The 23,711-nt window shown below is 47.3% G+C and overlaps 3 protein-coding genes across 6 annotated transcripts; all 3 read left to right on the forward strand.

Moving 5' to 3' along the window:
- The first annotated feature begins 196 nt into the window (after positions 1-196).
- On the forward strand, positions 197-11,433 carry LOC146379769 (uncharacterized). The gene is made up of 7 exons (XM_084941162.1): positions 197-310; positions 880-1,431; positions 2,766-2,974; positions 6,777-6,891; positions 9,113-9,299; positions 9,583-9,690; positions 9,831-11,433. The coding sequence occupies exons 1-7, from the start codon at positions 305-307 to the stop codon at positions 10,292-10,294; spliced, it is 1,641 nt and encodes a 546-aa protein (XP_084797288.1). The 5' UTR covers positions 197-304; the 3' UTR covers positions 10,295-11,433.
- Positions 11,434-11,548: 115 nt separating this feature from the next.
- On the forward strand, positions 11,549-17,595 carry LOC146379770 (uncharacterized). The gene is made up of 4 exons (XM_084941200.1): positions 11,549-14,110; positions 14,846-15,054; positions 15,149-15,266; positions 15,470-17,595. Exons 1-4 carry the CDS (start codon positions 13,616-13,618, stop codon positions 15,644-15,646), a joined length of 999 nt encoding a protein of 332 aa, XP_084797326.1. The 5' UTR covers positions 11,549-13,615; the 3' UTR covers positions 15,647-17,595.
- Positions 17,596-20,006: 2,411 nt separating this feature from the next.
- Positions 20,007-22,631, forward strand: timd4 (T cell immunoglobulin and mucin domain containing 4). Of its 4 annotated transcripts, none has more exons than XM_084941213.1 (8): positions 20,007-20,147; positions 20,513-20,691; positions 20,865-21,027; positions 21,093-21,194; positions 21,259-21,362; positions 21,812-21,923; positions 22,000-22,033; positions 22,237-22,631. In XM_084941213.1, the coding sequence occupies exons 1-8, from the start codon at positions 20,087-20,089 to the stop codon at positions 22,319-22,321; spliced, it is 840 nt and encodes a 279-aa protein (XP_084797339.1). In that variant the 5' UTR covers positions 20,007-20,086; the 3' UTR covers positions 22,322-22,631. The 4 variants fall into 4 exon arrangements, with proteins under 4 accessions (XP_084797339.1, XP_084797336.1, XP_084797335.1 ...); XM_084941210.1 differs by having other exon boundaries at positions 21,283-21,362; XM_084941209.1 differs by having other exon boundaries at positions 20,008-20,147; positions 21,093-21,206; positions 21,283-21,362.
- Positions 22,632-23,711: the final 1,080 nt, after the last annotated feature.

A 23,711-nucleotide genomic window follows, 5' to 3' on the forward strand; every position in this document is an offset into this window, starting at 1 on the left:
TGTTTACAGGTCAGAGTTCATATCGCAGCCGGCCACGCCCACAGGCGCAGCTGACACGGCACCGTGGAGTCTTCAGGTGACAGCCGGACCGAGCTGTCACACTCCAGCTGTGACAGCCGCAGGAAGTTTACTGCGCATGTGCGGTGTGTCCGGGAGCCGGACTCGCAGGGCTGACTCCGTGGATCCGCTGAAACTCTGAAAGTGCAGCAGGAAAACTCGTCCACCGTGACTCATGCCGGATGTGGCACCAACACGCCACCTACCGGAGGGCTGAAGGGGCAGGCCTGCCCTGCTGCTGTGCTTCATGGAGGTAACTCATACAGAAAATGTGTTTGTGATAGAAACACGACAGATTCACTACAAAGTAACTGACTGACAAAGAACAAACACTGAACACAACAACACAAAGAGTAACTGAGAATAAACAGAGACACAAAAGTGTGTGAAAGGACAGAAACGAGGAACAAAAAGAGCAAACATGGACACACAAAACACCAGCAACACACAGTCCACGCAGAGACTCGGCATGATGGAAAAGAGCAAACAACGATGATAAAAGCAAAAAGAGGTGAGGCCTGAAGAAGAGACGGAGTCACTACAGGGACACGGAGACGGAAAAAGGCTCAAAGACATCAACAAGGGGATAAACAACGAGACAGGAAGTGAGATATTGTGCGTACAAACACACAGAAGCACCTGTTAGCAGCGAGATCACTGAGAGTAGGACACACTGCAACCAGGCAGGAAATGACTTTGCAGTACTCCAAACCACCGCAGAGGTGCGACCGTCAGTCCAGCTGCTGATTTTTGACTCAGTCGAGCTTCTCAGACTCGTCTAATCCTCAGTTTGACGCTGATGATGACTTTTTGACTTCGCAGCGTTCGTTGGAGCAGAGAGACAGACGTGAGCGTCTGCAGGAACAGCTCCACCACAGAGACTCTGACTCGGATGGACCTGTGATCATGCGGACACAGAGAAACAGGAGAGGACGTTTAGAGCACTTCCTGTACTATAAGCACTCCAGGCTGAATCATCTGAAACAGGAAGTTCAAAGGTATGGGTTGGAGAACCAGTACATCTTCAGTGGAGACATCCCTCCGTACCCCCGACCCGAGTTCCACGTGAGCCGTGTCAAACACGACACGGAGCGACGGGGCTTATGTTGCATCAGGGTGGACGACGGCTTCGGGGATCCTCACAGGCAGGTCCTGGTGTGGTGGAGTCTGGCTGTGGGACCCGAGGAGATCCAGGAGGCCGAGACGAGGCTGCTAGAGGAGACCTACCCAAACCGGACGGAGGAGCAGGCCGCGAGGCAGCGGAGCTTCCTGTGGAGGTTCGCTTCCTCTCCGGCCTTCAGCGAGAAGTCCAGGCTGGGCTCGTACCGCTTCACCTTCCCCCTGCAGGAGGTGCTGACCGCCTACAGCGAGCAGGTACTCCTCTGTCAGCACACGGGCCCAACAGTTCAGTGAGAGAGTAAAGCAGAAAGACTGCGTGTGATTAACAGGAAACACTAAAACAGACTCAGCATGCACACGAGTTCAGATTAATGGAACCACAGGAAGACACAACACTGTGTCAAAGAAAACTAAGTCAGTTCAATTTTGTGGCACCAAATCATTCAAGTTTATGACAAAGACACAGAAACATGAAACATTCAAAGCACAACAAAGACAGTAAACTGAGGCACGCAGCTGCTGGCAGCAGCTTCCATCATCAGGTCGTGGATGTCAGGCTCATTCTGGGCTGTGAAGGATTTCTTTGAACCGCTTTTTCACAGGGTGGCGACTGTGCAGCAGACGTCTTTAATGACATTAACAAACGAATCTGAAATCATCTCTGATCCACACAGGATGAGGAGTACGCATACACTCAGCTGAGTCTTTAATGAGTGCTGCTGAAATGTGTTTTCACGTGACAAGGCCTAATGTGAGGGTGCTGGGTGCTTTTATTTTGAAGTCCACGAACCACTGTGTCTTTTGAGGTCAACTTCCTGAAGGCTAGATTGCTGGAGTGCACATGATGAGGGAATTCCCTAATTATCCACCGTCAGTGGGATAAACCATTGGATGAGAGCTGAGGGGGGGAGCAATCTGAGTCTGTAGTTTGAATTGATTTAGTTAGTTTGTGTCTTATTTAACTGCTTTGTAGTCAGATGTATGTGGCGTGTGTTAGCCGCTGCATCTCACTGTACATGTTGATTTGTAGGTGCACTATTTAGGAGGGGGTCTCAAACTTTCTGGTGGTGTGGTCTGCATCTATTTAAGGAGGGTTTAGATCCACCAGGGGATTTTCTGTTGACATGTGCTGTGGCTGTGAAGTTAATGTTAAGATGTGCCGCTGGTGAGATCGTTGACCCTTGAAAGAAATGTGTTCAGAGCTCAGGTAAACTACCTTTGTTCCATCACCTGGTGCCCTTCATGTCCGCATGCACCGTCCTGTCTCAGGGGTTATTAACAACCAAGTCGATGGTCAGACGACACAGACTGAGCCGTTTGGCCACAGCGGTGAAAGCTGAAGGTGAAGCTCTCAAACCTCAGCACTCGTTTGACCCCGTGTGGGTCGGAGAAAATCTAAAATAAATTCAAACATGTGCACCCTGCTCTCGTCTGCTGTGCGATCGTCCACCCCGTGAAAAGAAGTCCAGAAGGAGCTGTGCCCGTGATGAGTGGAAACTGTAAAACCACAGCCGTGCACAAATCCACCACACCAGGTTAGTGACTGCAGGTGTGTAACAGGTGGAGTCTTCTGCTTCTATCATCTCCAGTTTTGCTCCGGAGCTCCGCCCATCATGAGGGTGTTCAAGACCTCCCTGTACAAACAGGAAGTGCAGTACTCTGTGCTGGTCCACAGCCCGGCCAATCAGCTGCTCTTCTCAAGGTTTCCGTTGCTCCCTCGTGATGACCCGGACGCCGTCTGCGCTTATAGAGACGGACGCTTCATCTGGAGACCGGAGGCCATGTGTAAGACACACAGGTAAGAATCACACAGGTTAGAATCACACGGGTAAGAATCACACAGGCAGAATCACACAGGTTAGAATCACACAGGTAGAATCACACAGGTTAGAATCACACGGGTAAGAATCACACGGGTTAGAATCACACGGGTTAGAATCACACAGGTTAGAATCACACAGGTAAGAATCACACAGGCAGAATCACACAGGTTAGAATCACACAGGTAGAATCACACAGGTTAGAATCACACGGGTAAGAATCACACGGGTAAGAATCACACGGGTTAGAATCACACAGGTAAGAATCACACGGGTTAGAATCACACAGGTAAGAATCACACAGGTTAGAATCACACAGGTTAGAATCACACGGGTTAGAATCACACAGGTAAGAATCACACAGGTTAGAATCACACAGGTTAGAATCACACGGGTTAGAATCACACAGGTAAGAATCACACAGGTTAGAATCACACAGGTTAGAATCACACAGGCAGAATCACACAGGTTAGAATCACACAGGTAGAATCACACAGGTTAGAATCACACGGGTAAGAATCACACGGGTAAGAATCACACGGGTTAGAATCACACGGGTAAGAATCACACGGGTTAGAATCACACGGGTAAGAATCACACGGGTTAGAATCACACGGGTTAGAATCACACGGGTAAGAATCACACGGGTAAGAATCACACGGGTTAGAATCACACGGGTTAGAATCACACGGGTAAGAATCACACGGGTAAGAATCACACAGGTAGAATCACACAGGTAAGAATCACACAGGTAGAATCACACGGGTTAGAATCACACGGGTTAGAATCACACAGGTAGAATCACACAGGTAGAATCACACAGGTAGAATCACACAGGTTAGAATCACACAGGTAGAATCACACAGGTAGAATCACACAGGTTAGAATCACACAGGTAGAATCACACAGGTAGAATCACACAGGTAAGAATCACACAGGTAGAATCACACAGGTTAGAATCACACAGGTAGAATCACACAGGTTAGAATCACACAGGTAGAATCACACGGGTTAGAATCACACGGGTTAGAATCACACGGGTAGAATCACACGGGTTAGAATCACACAGGTAGAATCACACGGGTTAGAATCACACAGGTTAGAATCACACAGGTAGAATCACACGGGTTAGAATCACACGGGTTAGAATCACACAGGTTAGAATCACACAGGTAGAATCACACGGGTTAGAATCACACGGGTTAGAATCACACAGGTAGAATCACACAGGTAGAATCACACGGGTTAGAATCACACAGGTAGAATCACACAGGTAGAATCACACGGGTTAGAATCACACAGGTTAGAATCACACAGGTAGAATCACACGGGTTAGAATCACACAGGTAGAATCACACAGTTAGAATCACACAGGTTAGAATCACACAGGTAGAATCACACGGGTTAGAATCACACAGGTAGAATCACACAGGTAGAATCACACGGGTTAGAATCACACAGGTAGAATCACACGGGTAAGAATCACACAGGTAGAATCACACAGGTAGAATCACACAGGTTAGAATCACACAGGTTAGAATCACACAGGTAGAATCACACGGGTAAGAATCACACAGGTAGAATCACACAGGTAGAATCACACAGGTTAGAATCACACAGGTTAGAATCACACAGGTAGAATCACACGGGTAAGAATCACACAGGTAGAATCACACGGGTTAGAATCACACAGGTAGAATCACACAGGTAGAATCACACGGGTTAGAATCACACAGGTAGAATCACACGGGTTAGAATCACACAGGTAGAATCACACAGGTAGAATCACACAGGTTAGAATCACACAGGTAGAATCACACAGGTTAGAATCACACAGGTAGAATCACACAGGTAAGAATCACACAGGTTAGAATCACACAGGTAGAATCACACAGGTAGAATCACACAGGTAAACATGTCTGGATGCTCAGTCATCCAGGTAAGTAAATCCCAAAAGGTTGATTCTGTTCATCTGGACGTTTTCAGTGGGAGAAACGCATCATCATCAGCTGACTGCAGGTTTCAACCTTATAAACAGGACATGATGACTGAAACCAGCAGCACTGGCTAGCTAACCAGCACAATGGGCAATCAAGGAGCTGACCTCTGACCTCTCAGCCCTTCGTTCATACGGGGCTGCTGGTTTCACTCATTGTGCAAATGTCCTGTATGTAAGGTTGAAAGCCTTTATTTCATTACACACGTATAACGAGATTAACAGAAGCGTGCGGCCTGCAAGCTGCACCGCGGCATCCAGGGTTTGTGTACGTAGCCAAGTCTCTGAGATGAGCAGGCAGCAGCTGCATATCTGAATCGTCTGTCTCGTGTACCATGGATCTGGCGTTTGTGAGGTAGAGGCTCTGCAGCGAGGGTTTGAGTGGCTGCTTCCTCAGCTCTGCCAGTAGTCCAGCCCTGCAGCCTCGCTTTTGCTTCCTCTCTCTTCGCCATCTGCGTCGCCTGTTCGATCCACGGAGAGCCCGCTGGTCTCGCCATCTTTATGAAACGCTGTTAGTCTGACGGGACTCAGACCTTCCAGCTTCTGCCTCGTCAGTCCACAGAATATTTCCCAGGAGTCTCTGGGATCATCCAGGTGCTTGTTGGCAGATGTGGGATGAGCCTTTGTGAACTTGTCGCTCAGCAGTGCCTGGATGCCATTTTTGCCCAGTTGAATCATGACCTCTGACCTTAGCTGAGCCGAGTGAGGCCCGCAGGTCTTTAATGTTGTTCTGGGGTCTTCTCTGACCTCCTGGATGAGTCATAAATGAGGTTTTGGAGCAATTGTGGTTGGCGTGTTTCTCCCACTGTGGATCACTGGAGTCCCACAGCCTTAGAAATGTCCCAGTGACCCTTTCAGACTGATGATGTCACTGACTCAGCTGTTTCTTTACATCACAGCAGGACGTGTGTGAGATCTTTGGCCTGCTTCACTTTGTCACACAGGTCTAAGAGCTTCTTGTTTCAGCAGGTCTGCAGTAATCAGGCACCAGTTCAACACGCTGACCGAGATCCTGTGAAACTGGGACCAACCCACTGTGGCGGTGTACACAGGGAAATCTACTGAAATCAGTTCAATGATCTTCATGGTGCAATACAGCTCAGTTTGGCTTCTCTTAGCAGAAAAATGCCAATAAAGAAATAAAATAAATGAGTAAGCAGTAAACGGTTGACACAGAGCATGTGCAGAGTGTGTACTGCTCTCATTGATGCCGTCTGCCTGCTTCTTCATCCTGATGTGATAGATGGAGATATGGAAGCTTCATCCCAAAAATGTGCTCGTGTAGGTCTTTGCTTTCTGCAGCAGTGGGTGCAGCTGTGGGTGCAGCTGTGGGTGCAGCGTGGTGTCAGCGTGGATCCGGTCCTGTGGACATTTAGCTGCAGGTTCTGAAGGTTTCAGGGTTCTGGGTCCTTCTCAGCAGCATTTTGTGTCCTTGTGATGTTTCTGTATTTTGGGTTATGTCTGGGTTCATTAGTGCTCAGCAGTTATGTTCCCTGTTTAGCTCCTTGATTATTTAGTATTTCCCCCTTGTGTCTGTGTGTGCGTGTGTGTGTCAGTGTGTGTCTGTGTGTGCGTGTGTGTGTCAGTGTGTGTCTGTGTGCGTCAGCTTAGCATTTCCCAGTTTAGGTTTGTCTGTTTTTTCCCTGCCTGCCAATACAGCTGTAGCTTTTTTAGTTCATTCCTTGTGTCAGTGAGTTTGCGTTGGCTCCTCTCACAGCTGCTTCCTGACAGTTTGGCGTGTTTCCACTTTCCCAGCCTCTCACTCGTGTGCGTTGTTCCCACAGTTACGAGCTGACCCACAGACCTGATGGAAACCACGTGGATGCTCAGCAGCTGATTCGACGAGTGTTTTATGTTTGGGACAATGTCGCCGTCGCCCTGCACGTGGAGAACAGACGGGTAGCTCCTCCTCATCACTCTTTACACACAGCTGAAGCATGTTGAGTTAGAAAAGGAACATTTTTGTCTTCGTTTTTTTAAATATATATTTCATATTATGAGAAGATTTCGTAGCCTGTCAGTCTGCATCCACAGGTTGTATGAAAGCTTCGTCCTGGCAGCAGGGTGAGGTGAGCGATTCTCTGCAACATGCAGGCAGATGGTCATGAGTCAGAGCTGTGGGAGCGGCGTCGCTGCTGCAGAATATGGACCCAAATTCTTTGTTTCTCTTCATATTTTCATTTTTCCTCCATGGATAGATGATCCAATAGTCTTTGCTCGAGACAGGTGAAAAACAACACTTCAGACCAACAGTCTGTGAAGACCGTGTCGCCATCCACCTGTCAAAGAGGCCACGCCCCTAATAAGCCTTAATGCAATTTAAACAGGTGAATTCTAAAGATGTGTTTCAGGCTGTAAACATGTTTGTTTCTGCTGTAGTTCTAACATCTATGGCCGGACCCGGACCCGGACCTGTACTTAACAAAATATTAAAATGCTTGTAATTTTGACGAGGCGATTCAATTTTAAGCGGTAACGTTACCTTGCATTAATAGACCAGGGAACAGACAAACCAATTGCGTGTGAGTTAAGCCACCCATGTGACGCTACTCAGCCAATCAAATCTGTGCATTCAAGGTGATCGCAGACACCGACAGAGGAAAGAGACGGTGAGAGGCGAATAACAAGCGAGACGATTAACGATACAGGGAGTCACAAGAGGTACAACAACGATGGCGCTTTCAAAAGCGAGAAAAGTAAAGACCGAAAATAGAACTTTCAAGACTGCACCGACGCAGACGTGCTCATTCTTCCAGCAAACGCCACTATGAGACAAAGCACGAAGAGCTGGAAAGTCAGGAAGCACCAAACTTTTCTCTCTTTTTTAATGATGGGAAAAACATGGATATTGTGGCCTTTTTGGTTGATATCACTTCACACCTGAATGAACTGAATTTGAAGCTGCAGGGCAAAGACGATTCAATCTGTGAACCGATGACAGCTGTCCGCTGCTTTCAGAGGAAACCTGAAGTGTTCCTGCAAGGAGACTAAGCACACTTCCCAACAGTGAAGGAACAGGTTCGGGGAGATGTGTCCTCTTTTGTTGACTTTGTTGATAAGCTGATTGAAAACTTCAGCAAACGTTTTGATAGCTTCAGCTTTGGACAGCAGCTCACCATGTAAAGAACCCATTTCTCATCACTGATGTCAGAGGGTTCTCAAAGGAAGTCACACAGCACCTCAGGTGGGCAAATGCTGGGCCTCTTCAAATGCAGCTGGTTGATCTCCAAGCAGATGTGGCCCTGAAAGAGCAGTTTGGGAGAACTGAACCTGCCTTTCTGGCTCCAAATGGTGTCTGAGACAGCGTTCCCAAATCTGAGGAAAGTAGCCCTGCACATCTCGACCATGTTTGGCTCCACATACAGCTGTGAGGCAGCTTTCTCCACAATGAACATAATAAAAACTAAATATCGTTCCAGGCTCACCAATGAGCACCTACACTTGTGTATGAGAACGGCCCTGACACATTTCCAGCCCAGATTTACAATCCTGGCAAACTAAAGCTCAGTTCTCTCACTGAACAACAGAAAGTGGAATATAAGGGGGAAAGAAAGAGAAACTGTGAAACTGGTAAGATGTTTTGATGTTATCTGTTGAAAACGTCAAGATGTGAAAGGTAAAGAAAAAAACTCCACCTGCTGCTTTTTTCTGAAATGAAGCACTTTGTTTTAAGAGGCACAATTTAGTCATTTTATTTATTTTCTCTAATTCATGTTAAACAGCAGCCCTGTATCTAATGTAGGCCTACTGTGTGTTTCAGTGTTAGCAATAAATTTTGTTGAAATGTTTTAACTTGTATTTTCATAACGCAAGTTAGACATGATGATGTCCCGGACCTCTGCTTGAGAAGATTTTCTCCAACTGGACCTCCTCAAAGTTTAGTTGAATACCCCTAATCTATGGAGACTCACTGCTGCCTCTGCTGGGCGTCAGAGGAACTGCAGCTGTTGGCATGCTTGAGAAGCTGGTTTATGTTTGACTGCTGGACCTCGAACATGATTATTTGTTGTGATCATGTAGGTTCACACATGTTCTCTCAGCCTTAACGTTTCCTGCAGGTGTACCGTCAGAGTTCAGACGTTTGCAGGTTTCCTTTAAAAACATCCTGTTGATCCTTCAGGTGCTGACGTTTGACGCTGACCACCTGAGACAGAACCTCAGGTTCTGTTGGCCGGAGGAAGTAACAGCCAGAAACGACGAGGAGGAGTTCGATGATTTCGAAGACGCTACAAACTTGGTTAAATGCCTGTGGCCGGGCTGGCGCCTCCCCCTGGAGGAGGAGCGCTCGCTCCTGCAGCGTTACACAGGTATCACATGCACACACTGGAGACTGTGACCCCTCCCAGTGTGAGGTACAGCGATCTTTGCGTTTCTGTAGAAAGCAAGTCCAAGTCATGCCGTCCTCGGTACTTTGCACTCTTCCCTTAAAGCGTGAGGGAGGGGCTGTGTGACATCATGAAGAATATCGATGACGACTTTAAAGCGTCTGTCGTTTCATCTCAGACCCACAGAAACGGGAAACACGGAGCTTAAAATGATCCAGAAGTATCCTTTAAATCTCGTTTTAACAGCAGACTTTCTCCATCTTAGTGTCCGACATCAGACTGGTTCTTGTTGGGAGGCCTGGAGTGGGGAAGAGCTCCACTGGGAACGCCATCCTAGGAAGGCTTGCCTTCAGTCCAGGCGGTCCATCCTCAGGTAAGTCTTACCCGTCTGTGGACTGATTTAGCCCCAGCCTCTTTGGCTCCCCTACACGGCTAACATTAGCTTAGTGTAGGAGGTCAAACGCCTCGAACTGGGAGCATGTTCAGAGTAAACTGGTGGAATCCTCTCCTCAGGGACGTCATCGTGCTGCTGGCAGAGCGAGTGGGTGTTCGGCCACCAGGTGACCGTAGCCGAGACTCCCGGTCTCTCGGAAACATCAGACGATGCCGTGAAGAGGGACATCTCCACATGTGTCAACATGCTGAGGCCCCACGCCGTCCTGCTGGTCACCAGGGTGGGGTCCTCCACCATGGAGAATCTAGCCACCATGAGGCAGGTGGAGGAGTTCTTTGGGATGGACGTGTGGAGGTACACCAGGATCCTCTGCACCTATGCTAACCCGGCGGCTCCAGACATCGAGAGACAGCGCCGGGCGGCAGGACCTGAGCTGCTTTTCAAAGTGGGCTACAGGTACCACGTCCTCAACAACAACCCGGACCACTGGGACGGTCAGCAGGTCTACGATCTGGTGCAGGCCGTGGCGAGGATGGTCATGGCTAAAGGAGGGGAGGTCTACTCCATCAGGAACACCGTCTGAGTGCTGGGTGATGTTGTAATGTTGTTTACACTGTTTACCCTCAGGTGATGGAGTGTGGCGTACGATAAATGCACCAGAACACCCAGCACAGCGACACCTGCTGGCCTTAGTGAGGAGGTCACCTCCCAGTTTAGCTTCCATGATGCATCATGGGAAGTCCCCCCCCATCCTGACGTCAGCAGGCTTGAAAATGCAGTTTGTTTGTAGCCGACTGCGAATGTTTAAACTGTGAATACTTATTTTGTGCAACGATCCAAAAGCCTTTTAAAAAATCCCAACAGTGCCGATCTCACGAAGATCATTCAAGACACACGTGTGTCTGTGAGGGTTTGAAAATGACAGGAAGCCAAAACAGGAGAAATCTGCTCTCCTTCTAGTCCCTGTCAGGACTCTTGCTGCAGCATTTTGGATTAACTGAAGGCTTTTCAGGGAGTTTTTAGGACTTCCTGATAATAATGAATTACAGTCGTCCAGCCTGGAAGTAATAAATGCATGAACTAGTTTTTCAGCGTCACTCTGAGACAGGATATTTCTAACTTTAGAGATGTTGGTCACATGAGAGGAATGTGTGAGTGACAGAACAAATTAACCTTCTGAAGTTTGGAAAACTGTGTCCATGAGGACTCCAGCATCACCGCGTCTCCACCTGCTGGTGAGGACCCGCCGCTGCCTTCGTGCAGACCAACCGCTGCACAGCGTTACTAACAGGAGGATCATTTCCACGGTGGACACAATCCGAGTGCTGCATCTGCCAATCAGCAGTGATTTTCTCTGTGTAGCCCCTCCCACAGACACACCTATGGGCCCAGTTCTCACCTGACCCAATGCAGCACGACAGCCTGTCAGTGTTGACCATTTAAGCCAATCAGCTGCCAGCACCTGTATAAAGATGAAACTGAGGAAGTGAAAATGAAAAAGCACATCATCTCTGATGTCTCCTGTAACTGATTCAATAACGATGCTAATGATGTTTCTGCAGTCAGGTTTTATTCTCATTTTATTCTGATTATTAATGAGCAGTATTTAAATGAACTGTTTTAACCTTTAAAGCTTCTTTTCCTTTGATGTCTCCTGTTTCACTGTTATCAGGAGTGTTTTGTCTTTGTGGATGTGCCAAATAAAATATTTTTCATATCGTTTTCAGACAGTAAACTTTAATTACGTTAAATTAGAGCTTAACAATCCTTTTCACCTCCTGCTGTGAGACCTGGTTACCCCATAACAGAATATGTTGAAATAATTTCTCACAGTCAGCTTTTGCAGTCAGACTATAAATACATAAGAAGACGTAGTTTTAGAGCAAGCGAGGGATATCAGTGGAAAATAAAACCTGACGGGCCTCAGCTCTCCAGAGTGGAGGGAAATGAAGTTACTTCACCTGAAGGAGCTCAAACTGCTGTTATTAATGAGCCCTGAATGACCTCGGAGAGCTAGCAAAGAGCCAGCTAAACAACAACAGCTAATGTTTGGCTCGAGTGTCCTAAAAATCCCACTTTGCCTCAGATAAACAGTTTGATTCCATCCTCACATCAAACATAGTTAGATCCACTTCAGAGACAGTTTCAGTAACTGAGGCTAACAGCAGCTAATAGAGGCTAACAGCAGCGAATAGAGGCTAACAGCAGCGAATAGAGGCTAACAGCAGCGAATAGAGGCTAACAGAAGCTAACAGCAGTCCATATTGACAGAAAGTTCAGCATATTTTCAACAGCTTGCCTCAGTATCACTGTCATCAGACAGAAGTGAGTTTTACTCACTCACTGATTCCTCCAAACTAAATACAGGTGGACACCAGCTGACACCAGTGATCTGACAGCTTACACTACAGATGAATGTTATTTTGCTGACTTCAGGGGTGAAAATGTTAAATCCTGCAAAATACTTGACACATATCTGTTTCTTATTTCTGATTTACTGCTAAATGTTGATATTATTCAAATATGTTAAAATGTAATGTGAATTAAATGTTTTTATATAGAAACAGTAGTAGAAGGCCAGGCGTGGCCATTGCGAGGCCTAACAACAACAGTTAGAAACAAACAAATAATGGTGCAGTAACATCGGCTGTAGATGTGATCATCACCATGAATCCAGGGCGCTTCTGTCGAATGTCGAAATGTCGAAATAGCGGTAAAACTGTGGGAGGAGCCACAGGAGTTCAGGGTCGGATCTGAGACCCCTTAGGAAGGACTTTCATTGGACGTCAAAGAACTTCTGTCCACGAGCTCAGGAAGTTCTCAGGGCGTGCAGGGGAACAGCTGACATGTACTTGATTTATTGTCAAGGGTGGAAAGAGGACTTTGAGGAGCTCCTGAGTCTGACCGAACCTTCGTCTGTGAAGGTGACACAGCCTGAAGATTTGGGGGAACCTCTGCAGATACACTGGCAGAGATGCTGTCTGGTTCAGGACGTCAGGACTGACTCAGACTTGTCCTGAAATGATAACGGCTCTGGACATCACGGGCTGTTTGGGCTTTAAGGTGCGGACAGCGCCTTTGTACTGGCAGACTGAGGTGGTGGTTCCCTTTGGAGGTCTTCCAGGCAGGAGACCCCGAGTGAGACCAGAACCTGCTGGTCTGGTTAGGAAGGCCTCAGAAGTCTGGAATACTGCTCAGCCTGCAGGTGACCTGACTTTGATGGATGGATATGTTTTTACAAGCAGACACTTCTGATGAGCGCTGGGGTCAGAGTGCAGCTTGTCTTTGTAACGTTTTTTATTGTTGGCAAGAGTGTTAATAAAAAAAATCGTTAATCATGAAACAGAAACACGAGAACACAAAGAGAAGAAGAGCGTTGGGTCAGGTCTAAATGACCTGTTCAAGTTCAATAAGCAGAAAGAGGTGAACATGTTTCAGTAAAACGACCCAGATGGTTTCCATCACAGCACGAACGTCAGGCTCATATCGGCCTTCCTCCTCGGGTGAATTCTGCTCAGCCCGGACGCAAGTGAAGGAGGAAGAAACCACAGTGACATCAGAAACAGTTTGGCACCCGCACTTCCTGTCTCATTACATCACACCGTTTCCTACAACTCAGAGGAAATACACCAGACAAGCCTTTTATGGAAATGTAAGATCGGTTAGGTTCACTGAACAAAACCATGACAGCAGGTCCTCGGTGATGAAGCAGAATTCAAACAAACAACAACAAACCTCAAACATCTGAAGATGAATCAAACTGAAACTTCAGGCAAGACGTGCCGTCAATGAACCAAAACCAGAACGCTGTGTGTGTGTGTGTGTGTGTGTGTGACTGGGTGGGGTCTGAATAAAAGTGTGTCCCGTCAGATATCAGAGACCACTTCTCTTCAGCTCACCCTCCATGATCATGCAGACGCAGACAAACAGCCGAAACTATCCTGAACATTTCATAGAGGGTCAGCATGTGCGGCTGAATGATTTAAGAAGTATAGCTGAGAGTCAGGGTTTGGAGAACCAGTACCTCTACAAAGACGACATCCCTGACTACCCCCGACCCGAGTTCTGCGTGTCTCACCTGAAACATGACACAGAGCGACGGGGGCTATGTGGGATCCGGAAGGACAGAGGCTTCAAGGGTCCTCGTGGAGGCTCCTCGGATCCTCGCCATCTCTCCCTGGTGTGGTGGAGTCTGGCTGTGGGACCCGAGGAGATCCAAGCGGCTGAGACGAGGCTCCTGGAGGAGACCTACCCAGACCGGATGCAGGAGCAGGCTGCAGAGCAGGAGAGCTTCCTGTGGAAGTTCGCCTCCTCTCCAGCCTTCAAGAGGAGGTCGAGACTGGGCTCGTACCGCTTCAGGTTTACTCTGGAGGAGGTGCTGACGGCCTACAGCGAGCAGGTAATCCTACGTTTAAATGACTGTTTGCATTCACAGAGCTGACATCACCGCCTGTGAGCACCATAAAAGAGTCAGAGATGTCTGTGAACTTCATGTCAAACACTTTTCAGAGGCAGAGTTTGAACATGAATATCTAAAACACTGTTAACAACAGAAACCTGACAGTTTCACTGGTCGGTCTTACCAGAAACATGAAACAGGATCTAGTATTCAAATATCTGCATCCTGGATCATTTAGATATTTTAAAAATTCAAGTAGTCCTGTAAAAGAAACTGCAAACAATAACCTGGGGCTGTTTCTGAATGATGTATATTTATATTTCTCCATAATGTTAAAACACTGAATACTATAAATATTAAATTCTTAGTCACAAACTGAAGAACGTGCTTTTTTCGTTCAGCTTACATGGACTCAGTAAATATTTCAGGTGGTAACACAAACATCAGCCGACTGGAACAGACCCAGACGGCACTCAGCTGATGATGGTTCAAATATACTCGCAGACAAAACCTGCAGATTGTTAAAAGATTCTTTTCTCAGTTAAAACTCAAATAAAGTGTAATCACAACATTCGTGACAACACCGAACATCAGACTGACCAACAGGGCACTTCCATCCTTCGTTTACAGCGAGCTGCTGTCGTGACTCAAAGCGCGCGTCGACCGAAACTCGCTGTGCCGCGTCACTCTTTCTTTCTCTGGAAGTAAAACTGAAACTTCTGTTATCGTCCCCAGTTTTGCCCTGGAGCTCCGCCCATCATGAGGGTGTACAAGACCTCGCTGTACAAACAGGAAGTGCAGTACTCTGTGCTGGTCCACAGCCCGGCCAATCAGCGGTTCTTCTCAAGGTTTCCTTTGCTCCCTGATGATGACCCGGACGCCGTCTGCACTTATAGAGACGGACGCTTCATCTGGAGACCGGAGGCCATGTGTAAGACACACAGGTAAGAATCACACAGGTAAGAATCACACAGGTAAATGTGGAAATGACCTCCAGTGAGTGCCCTCTGACCTCTGTGTCTCTGCCCGTCCTCTCAGCTACGAGTTGATCCGAGGACCTGACGAGAACCAGATGGACGCTCGGGGGCCGATTAGGCACCCAGAGTTTTATGTGTGGGATCACGTCGCCGTCGCCCTGCACGTGGAGAACAGACAGGTACCTTCGCTGCTCCTCCTCCTCACTATCAGCCAGCCGGCTCCTCCAGCCCGCTCCAGACTGCATTCACCACAGCGTGAGCGCTGAAAGGCTTTGAATGAACCGCCGTGTGAAGAGCTCAGAGTGCTGGACCATCACGTCTGACTCTGACAGTTTAATTTGTGACTGAGCTTCAGTTTCATGGTTGTCTTTTTCTGTTTCAGGTGCTGAGGTTTGATCCTGATCAGCTGAGAGAAAACCTGAGGTTCTGCTGGAGGGACAACAGGACAATCATACCCCAAACACACTTTGATCACTTCTGCAGAGCCCACTCCCTCCTTAGACGCCTGTGGCCCAGATACTCCTGGCTGGAGAAGGAGCCCCCACTCCGGCCTACCTGAGGCAATGAATCCACATTTGTCCTGACAGCTGCCTCGAGTGGACACTAGGAGAACTGCAGTCTTTGTTTTCTGATACGTGAATTAAAAATACTCTAGTAAAAGTAAAAGGTATCTCTGAGGTTGTGTCTACTATGAATGTGATAAAAATAAAGAAATAAAGATGAAATAAAGATAAATGAACTCGGGGGTGGCATAAGCTCCACCCCCGGCAGCCCTGAACTGGATCAGTAGAAGATGATGGGCTCAGAGTTCTAGCAACACAACTTCTATCACACCTGGAGATTGATGAGGTACAATACAAATAGTACAGCGAGTAGCTAGGACGCCAATGTCACAGCCTGGCCCTCGCCATAATTTGTATCATGGTGGCTGGACTTTGTTCTCTGTGTTCTGTGCCTTTAAATGTCTCTGCAGGTCCCTTCTGATTTGAGAGCTGGCAGCTGCTGATTGGTTCCCTGATCAAGTGGCTGTTTTAAAAACCCTCCCCAGCAGCAGCTGACCTGTGTGTGTGTGTGTGTGTGTGTGTGTGTGTGTGTGTGTGTGTGTGTGTGTGTGTGTGTGTGTGTGTTCCTGTCTAGCTATCTTTGTGAGGACGGACAGCTGCATTCTACTATACTTGTGAGAACCAACAGTCGCTCTTCATGCAGCTGAGTACATCAAGTGTTTAAAACAGAAGCTGTGCAGGTCTGAGATCAGCAGCTCTCTGAAACGCCAAACTGAGGTCCTGGTAATGCTGATATATAGTGACACAGTTACATGAGTGATTCAATTCAATTCAATTCAATTTTATTTATATAGCGCCAAATCACAACAAAAGTCGCCTCAAGGCGCTTCATAGATACAGAGAAAAACCCAACAATCATATGACCCCCTATGAGCAAGCACTTTGGCGACAGTGGGAAGGAAAAACTCCCTTTTAACAGGAAGAAACCTCCGGCAGAACCAGGCTCAGGGAGGGGCGGGGCCATCTGCTGTGATTGGTTGGGGTGAGAGAAGGAAGACAGGATAAAGACATGCTGTGGAAGAGAGACAGAGGTTAATAACAGATATGATTCAGTGCAGAGAGGTCTGTTAATACATAGTGAGTGAGAAAGGTGACTGGAAAGGAAAAACTCAATGCATCTTGGGAATCCCCGGCAGCCTACGTCTATTGCAGCATAACTAAGGGAGGATTCAGGGTCACCTGGTCCAGCCCTAACTATATGCTTTAGCAAAAAGGAAAGTTTGAAGCCTAATCTTGAAAGTAGAGATAGTTTCTGTCTCCTGAATCCAAACTGGAAGCTGGTTCCACAGAAGAGGGGCCTGAAAACTGAAGGCTCTGCCTCCCATTCTACTTTTAAATACTCTAGGAACAACAAGTAGGCCTGCAGAGCGAGAGCGAAGTGCTCTAATAGGGTGATATGGTACTACAAGGTCATTAAGATAAGATGGGGCCTGATTATTTAAGACCTCGTATGTGAGGAGCAGGATTTTGAATTCTGGATTTAACAGGAAGCCAAAACAGGAGAAATCTGCTCTCTCTTTCTAGTCCCTGTCAGGACTCTTGCTGCAGCATTTTGGATTAGCTGAAGGCTTTTCAGGGAGTTTTTAGGACTTCCTGATAATAATGAATTACAGTCGTCCAGCCTGGAAGTAATAAATGCATGAACTAGTTTTTCAGCGTCACTCTGAGACAGGATATTTCTAACTTTAGAGATGTTGCACAAATGGAAGAAAGCAGTCTTACATATTTGTTTAATATGTGCGTTGAAGGACATGTCCTGGTCAAACATGACTCCAAGGTTCCTCACAGTGTTACTGGAGGCCAAGGTAATGCCATCCAGAGTATGAATCTGCTTAGAGACCATATTTCTAAGATTTTCAGGGCCAAGTCCAATAATCCTTTTTTGTCTTTAACTTTATCAATAAAACAGCTGCAGCTTTCACTGACAGCACATGTGGTACTTTAACCTTTGTACTGTTTTCATCAGTTCATTTTACAGTTAACATGTTGGATGATCTGTCTGCTGTCACTGGGTGGTGCTGAGGTCTGAATCTGAGGGCAGCTCCTGTAATCACAACGAGAACAGAACCATCACAAACTGAAATATAAAGTTTATCTCTCAAATCTGAAATAAAGCTGATTCTTCTGTCCTCACACACTCAGGATCTGAAGCTCTTCTCTTACATTTTTTAGTCCTACAGTTCTGCTGATATGAGCTGTTTTTTTTTACAAAAGGACGAAGCCTTTTAAACCAGCAGATTATCCAGTACAATGTTTACCGTTGACTTGTTGCTGCTTGTAAATGCAGGTCTACAAAGATGAGATGATGGAGCAGGTTTGAGTCCTGGTTCAGTCTGCTGCTGCAGAGGTGGAGGTGTTATCAGCAGTGTTTGAGCTGCTGCCTGAGCTTTGGACAACAAAGATAAATGCTTTAAATGATTTCTCTCAAAGGATGTATGGAGCACTGCACATGTAAACGCCGTGTCCCCTTCCTCTGAGCCGAACAGACAAAAGGACAGCACAGCCAAGCGGTAAACACTTGTATTATGACTCTGCCTCCTGATTTGGGCTGGGTCCAGTCCTTGGCTCACCTTACATCTTCTGCAATGGACATCTTCCTGTAAGAGGAGACAGACGACACCTCTCTTCGTACACATGGCGACCGTCTCCATCCTCCAGTCAGCTCTTCAGTGGAATCCTTCACTGCAAATACACACAAACTGTACTGGGGGCTTAAAAACTAAAGTAACTAAAAACATGGAGGTAAAGAAGTGTGTGTAAATGTACTAATCAAGTTATATATGCTCGCCATGTTTGTTTTTAACTGCAGCTGATGATGTCAGACTCTGCTTCTAGGCCCCGCCCATTAAACACACCTGTACCTACATAGATAAGCTCTGTTGGCTGAATGCAGCTGAAGTGGAGTCCACTCTGCATGGACACAGCCTCCACTGACTGCCCTCACATGTGCTTTAGTGCAGCGTACTGAAGCACAACACACACACACACACAACCTGGCCAAGTCTACCAAACGTCCGTGCCCAGGTAACACCACGTGGACGTGACTGCTGGGACAGAGCGACTCTGTCAGCACACAAATGAAGCTGCACTGCAACTAAAAGGCAAATAAGACTAAGTTTTTCTGTCATCGCTGTGCTGCACTGCACAGGAGAGGCTAGTAGTTTATTAGTCATTTATTTAATGGATGTGCTGTGGTAACCAGTGCACAGTAAGAGACAAAGGAAAATGAGTATAAACATGGATGTGTTTTGATGCAGCCTGTGCTGCGTTCATGTGAGAAATGTCTGCCTCTTGCATCCACATTCACATTATTTGCAATATTCCTGCAGTTTGTGTTGGATATTTCAGAGACTCACACTCCCAGCTCTTTGTATTACTGCACATCGGTGTAAAACCTTCACCTCTCTGCGTGTTTAGGCTTTTCTTCTTTTTGTCACATTTCAAGTTCTTCAATTTTTGGCTTATTTGAAACTAAAAGTCTCAGATTTTCAGTTTGTGAAGAAAAAGAAGAAAACAGAAACATTTGGATCGTATAAAGAAGCCTCTGTGTGACGGCGACGTCTCCACCAGCCAGCAGAGTGTGTGTGTCTGTGTGTGTGTGTGTGTGTGTGTCTGTGTGTGTCTGTGTGTGTCTCACAGAGACAAAGTCTTTTTGTCCTCTGTGTTTTCTTCAGTTAAAGTCAGTTTTCAGCTTCGTCTGTTCTTCGTCAGTCATGACGCCGCCACCATCATTTCTCCTCCATCAGCTCTGACATCACTGTCATGAACGCGGCGAGGACAAATGAAAGCTCACCGTGTGAAACTAACACAGCTTAAAACACTAAACAGAACATGGAAACGAAATAAAGACAGACGGCTTACGGTGACCAACCCACGGACTACAAAACACACTGATGACATCATCATTTACCTGTGAGGTCATCACTGTGCAAGTTTCACCAGATTCTGACCAAGACAGGAGGAAGAGGAGGAGGAGGAAGAGCAAATCCTGTGGACGGACGCCTCGTTGTTGCTACTGAACTTTAATTTACCACAAGTTTACAACTTATTACACTGTAACCGTACTTTGTTACAACCGTATTTTGTTACAACCGTACTTTGTTACAACCGTACTTTGTTACAACCGTACTTTATACTTTACTACAGCTGTACTTTGTACTTTACTACAGCTGTACTTTACTACAGCTGTACTTTGTACTTTACTACAGCTGTACTGTGAACTCAGTACTGTAGTACATTTCCCAGACTGGTTACTCTGCAGCACTGATGATACACACGTAAACACTGCAGCCGTTCACACTCGCAGACACACAAACGGGCTGTGTGTGTAGCTCCGCCCCCGTGACCTCCCCCCAACCTCCATCACAGAGACACACTGTTCAGTGTGGCCGGACAGCCGTCCCTCGCACACGCTCACACACACACACACTCGCAGGATGGCTGCTGTCTCTCCTCCAACGCCCCGATCCTTCATCGCCCTCCTCTTCCTCCTGTCAGGTGAGAAGCACACACTCTGACATCAGCGTGACATCACAGCACAGGTCCTGACTCGTGGGTGTGACAGCGGCGCTCAGGTCTGTTTGTATGGCGTGAATGACGCCTCGTGGCTTCCTGTCTCTTTGTCTGTGTGAGCTCGTCTGTTCTCGTGGTCGTCTCCTGCTGGTCGACTGTTTCTCTTCTATGAAGGATTCAAAGTTTACCCAGCACAGAGCGCCGGTCAGCTACAGGAAGTCAGTACTGCGTGTTTCCTGTATTCTGCGTGTTTTTATTCGATCCTTATCGCTCTTCTTGGTCTTATGTCACATCACAGCATCTCGTGTGTTTACATGTGCAAATGTCATGTTTGTGTGTTTGTGCTGCAGGTGGACGGTTTTCGTCCGTTTCCTCTTTTAAAGTAATGGAAGGGGGCGTGGCCTCTCTGTCCTGTCAGTACTCCGTGCAGCGTTTCGGGCTCAGCCGGGTCTGCTGGGGTCGCGGCTGCGGGACCTTCTGGTGCAGCAACATCCTGGTGCAGACCGACGAGAACGGCGCCGTCACACAGGTGTGATTACATCACAGAGGTCAGATTACATCACAGAGTCACAGAGGTCAGGCATAACGTTGAGAACTTGATTATCTGGGGTTACCTGGCGCTCCTGTAAGCTCCTCCCTGTTTATTCTTCTGTTGAATTCATGCTCCTCCCCCTGGTCGTATAACCCTGGTCCTGGCTGCAGGTGGAGGACCGCTACCAGCTGACAGGGGACATCATGGACGGGCAGATGGACCTGGACATCCTGAACGTGAGGCGGACAGACAGCGGGCCGTACTGCTGCAGGGTGGACATCAACGGGCTCTTCAACGACCAGAAGATGATCATGAACCTGAGAGTGGTCAAAGGTGAGCGACTAGTTTTATTTCTGAGGTTCTCCAGAGTTTGGTGATTCAATGTTTGTCCCTCTCAGCTCCGGTCTCGGTGCTCGTCCCCAGCTCTCCTCCTCCAACAACAGCGAGCACAACGACGGAGCTCACGACTGAACGAGTGACGGAGTCGCCGACCTCCACAGGTGTGACGACAGGTGAGGTGAACCGTCTCTGTTAACTCTTCTCTGTGATAGACGTCCACTCCAGGTCTCTGGTCTCTGTCTCGTTTAGCCAACTGGAAAACTCTGCTGTCGTCTCAGCTGGACCTTCTGAGGAGAAACTCCACCCTGCTGCACGCTGACACCCTCACTGTGAGTAAGCACCACCCTCGCCATTACCTGCCATCTTAGGCCATCACGTGTTCGGGATTGTACAGCCACTAGCTCATAGCTTAGCTTAGCATGGAGGCTGGAAACAGGGCAAACAGGTGAGACCAAAGCGGAGCACAGAGCAGCACATTGGAGCAAACAAACACCAGGAGCTCGTGCGTACACCACAGTGTTGAGAGTCAGGGTGAGGACGTCCGTCCCACAGTTACCGCTGGGAACAAACTGGGTCATCAGCAGATCCCAGCTCAGCAGCATGAAAGGATGAAACCTCACCGACCTTCTGGTTAGTGGCGGCCCTGCTCTGCTACCTGAGCTACAGCCCACTTTAAGAGTTCATGTCCTAAATTAACCGTGTCAGCCTCGGACCTTTGTTAGCCAGCGCCAAGCTAAACTGTCCGTGCTGCAGTCTGATGAATCCTCTCCACCTGCAGGTGGAGGACGCTCTGCCCTCTCTCTCCCTTCAGATCAACGTTCCCGTCCTCTCTCTCTCCGTCAGCGTGTTGATGGTCCTCGCCGCTGTGTTCCTCTTCCTGGCCTTCAGACGTACGTCCTCCATGTCTCTGCAGCACGTTTGCACACAGACACAAAGATGAGGTTCATTTTTTGTTTTCTGCTGCAGGTGGAATCTACAGACGAGCCTTAAAGCCCGGCTGGTGAGTTCAGCACAGGAAGCAAACAGCACGCTAACACGCTGATGTCACACAGCGACAGCCAATCACAGCCAGCCAGCTTACTCTCACACCTGAAACAAAGCACACAGAAAGAAACACAGACCACCTCCACAACATGAATCAGAGTTATTGCTGCAGTGCTGAGGCTCGCTCTGACAGTAACTCGGCTGTTTGTAACTCTGCAGCTTCTCCTCTGAAGAACCTCCTCACATCATCTACGAGATCCGCATGAGGAGGCCGGTGCAGGAGAACATCTACACTCTGGACTAACAGAGGAACCAGAGCGGCATTCGTGCAGGAAAGAAGCTGGTGACGTTTCTGTTTACACTGTTATTAGAAACACTGTTTGTGATGAGCTCAACACTGAGAGCGTGTTTAATGATTTTTGGTTCCTGGGTTATCTCTGCTCGTTGTTCATGTCTGTTCTACTTTCTCTTTACATTTGTGACAGAAAGAATACAGAGGCTGATGAATGTGAGATGTTGTGGTTAAATCTCAGTGGCCTCCATCTGTGATCTCAGTAATAAAGCTGTATGTGTGGAAGCCTGAGAGCCAAATAAAAGTTCTGTCTCCATTCTTAGCTATTCTTTTTTTTATTCATAAGGAGCCAATAAAAAAACAATAATCTGGGTGTCCCTACCCTCTAACAAAAACGTGGGTTAAAGCGAAAAAGTTACGGCCTCCCCGTCGGGGAATCGAACACCACTGCACTAAACCGTTGTGCAGTACCTTTGTTTGTCCATGATCACACCCCTTTGGGCTGGTGGCGCTCTACACCATTGACGTACATGTATAGGCGCCTTGAGGCGACTTTTGTTGTGATTTGGCGCTATATAAATAAAATTGAATTGAATTGAATATTTCTCCACCTTGTGGCCAAAGACGGTATTACACCCGTGACTCCCCATGGGATTGTTTAGCTAAACGGCCCTAAACCGTCTCCAATTCATTCTCTATGGTAGTGCTAAACCACTACGGATGTAATATATTATTGGCCACTGTGGTCTCCCGGCGCTGTTTTCGGCATTTCACAACTCCCAGAGAAGAAGTCAGACCTCAGCGCTGAGTGTTCATTAAGGTAAGTAAGGTTACCTGAAATAAGAGTAAACCTGCAGCATAAATATGCAGCTGTGTTTTAAAGGTTTATGACAGCTGGATTCATCGTTTCATGTTGATCTCACACACACACACACACACACACACACACACACACCTTCATTTTGGAAACAAGATCCACATGGCTCCACCTCAAACCCAAACCTTTTTTAAGCATTTCTGCAGCTGGGTAATATCCATTGATTATTTAAAATTACATTGTAAATTGCAACTAACAACAACAACCCGCTTCTACAGTAGCTAACATGTTCGTGGATGATGACAACCAATCAGACACCATGTCAGTTATGGAGGAGACAAGCAATGAAGCAGTTGAAGCTACTACAGTACTCGTAAGTGTTCAGTGTTCTTCAAGTAAAACAGATGCATCAACCCAGACTGAGAGAAGTCAGACGTAGCGGTACAGCAGCAGTCTGATGTGCACTTTCCAGTCTCAGCGGACCACACCTACACAAGTAGACAGGAGACTGAACTGGACAAACAAGTAGACGTGGATGATGGTAACTCCCAGGATTTGTTCTTGTCATTTGATGAATCTAGTGAA

Source organism: Perissodus microlepis, chromosome 10 (assembly GCF_051167445.1).
Source record: "Perissodus microlepis isolate ML-2025 ecotype Zambia chromosome 10, ASM5116744v1, whole genome shotgun sequence".
Classification (NCBI taxonomy): Eukaryota; Metazoa; Chordata; class Actinopteri; order Cichliformes; family Cichlidae; genus Perissodus; species Perissodus microlepis.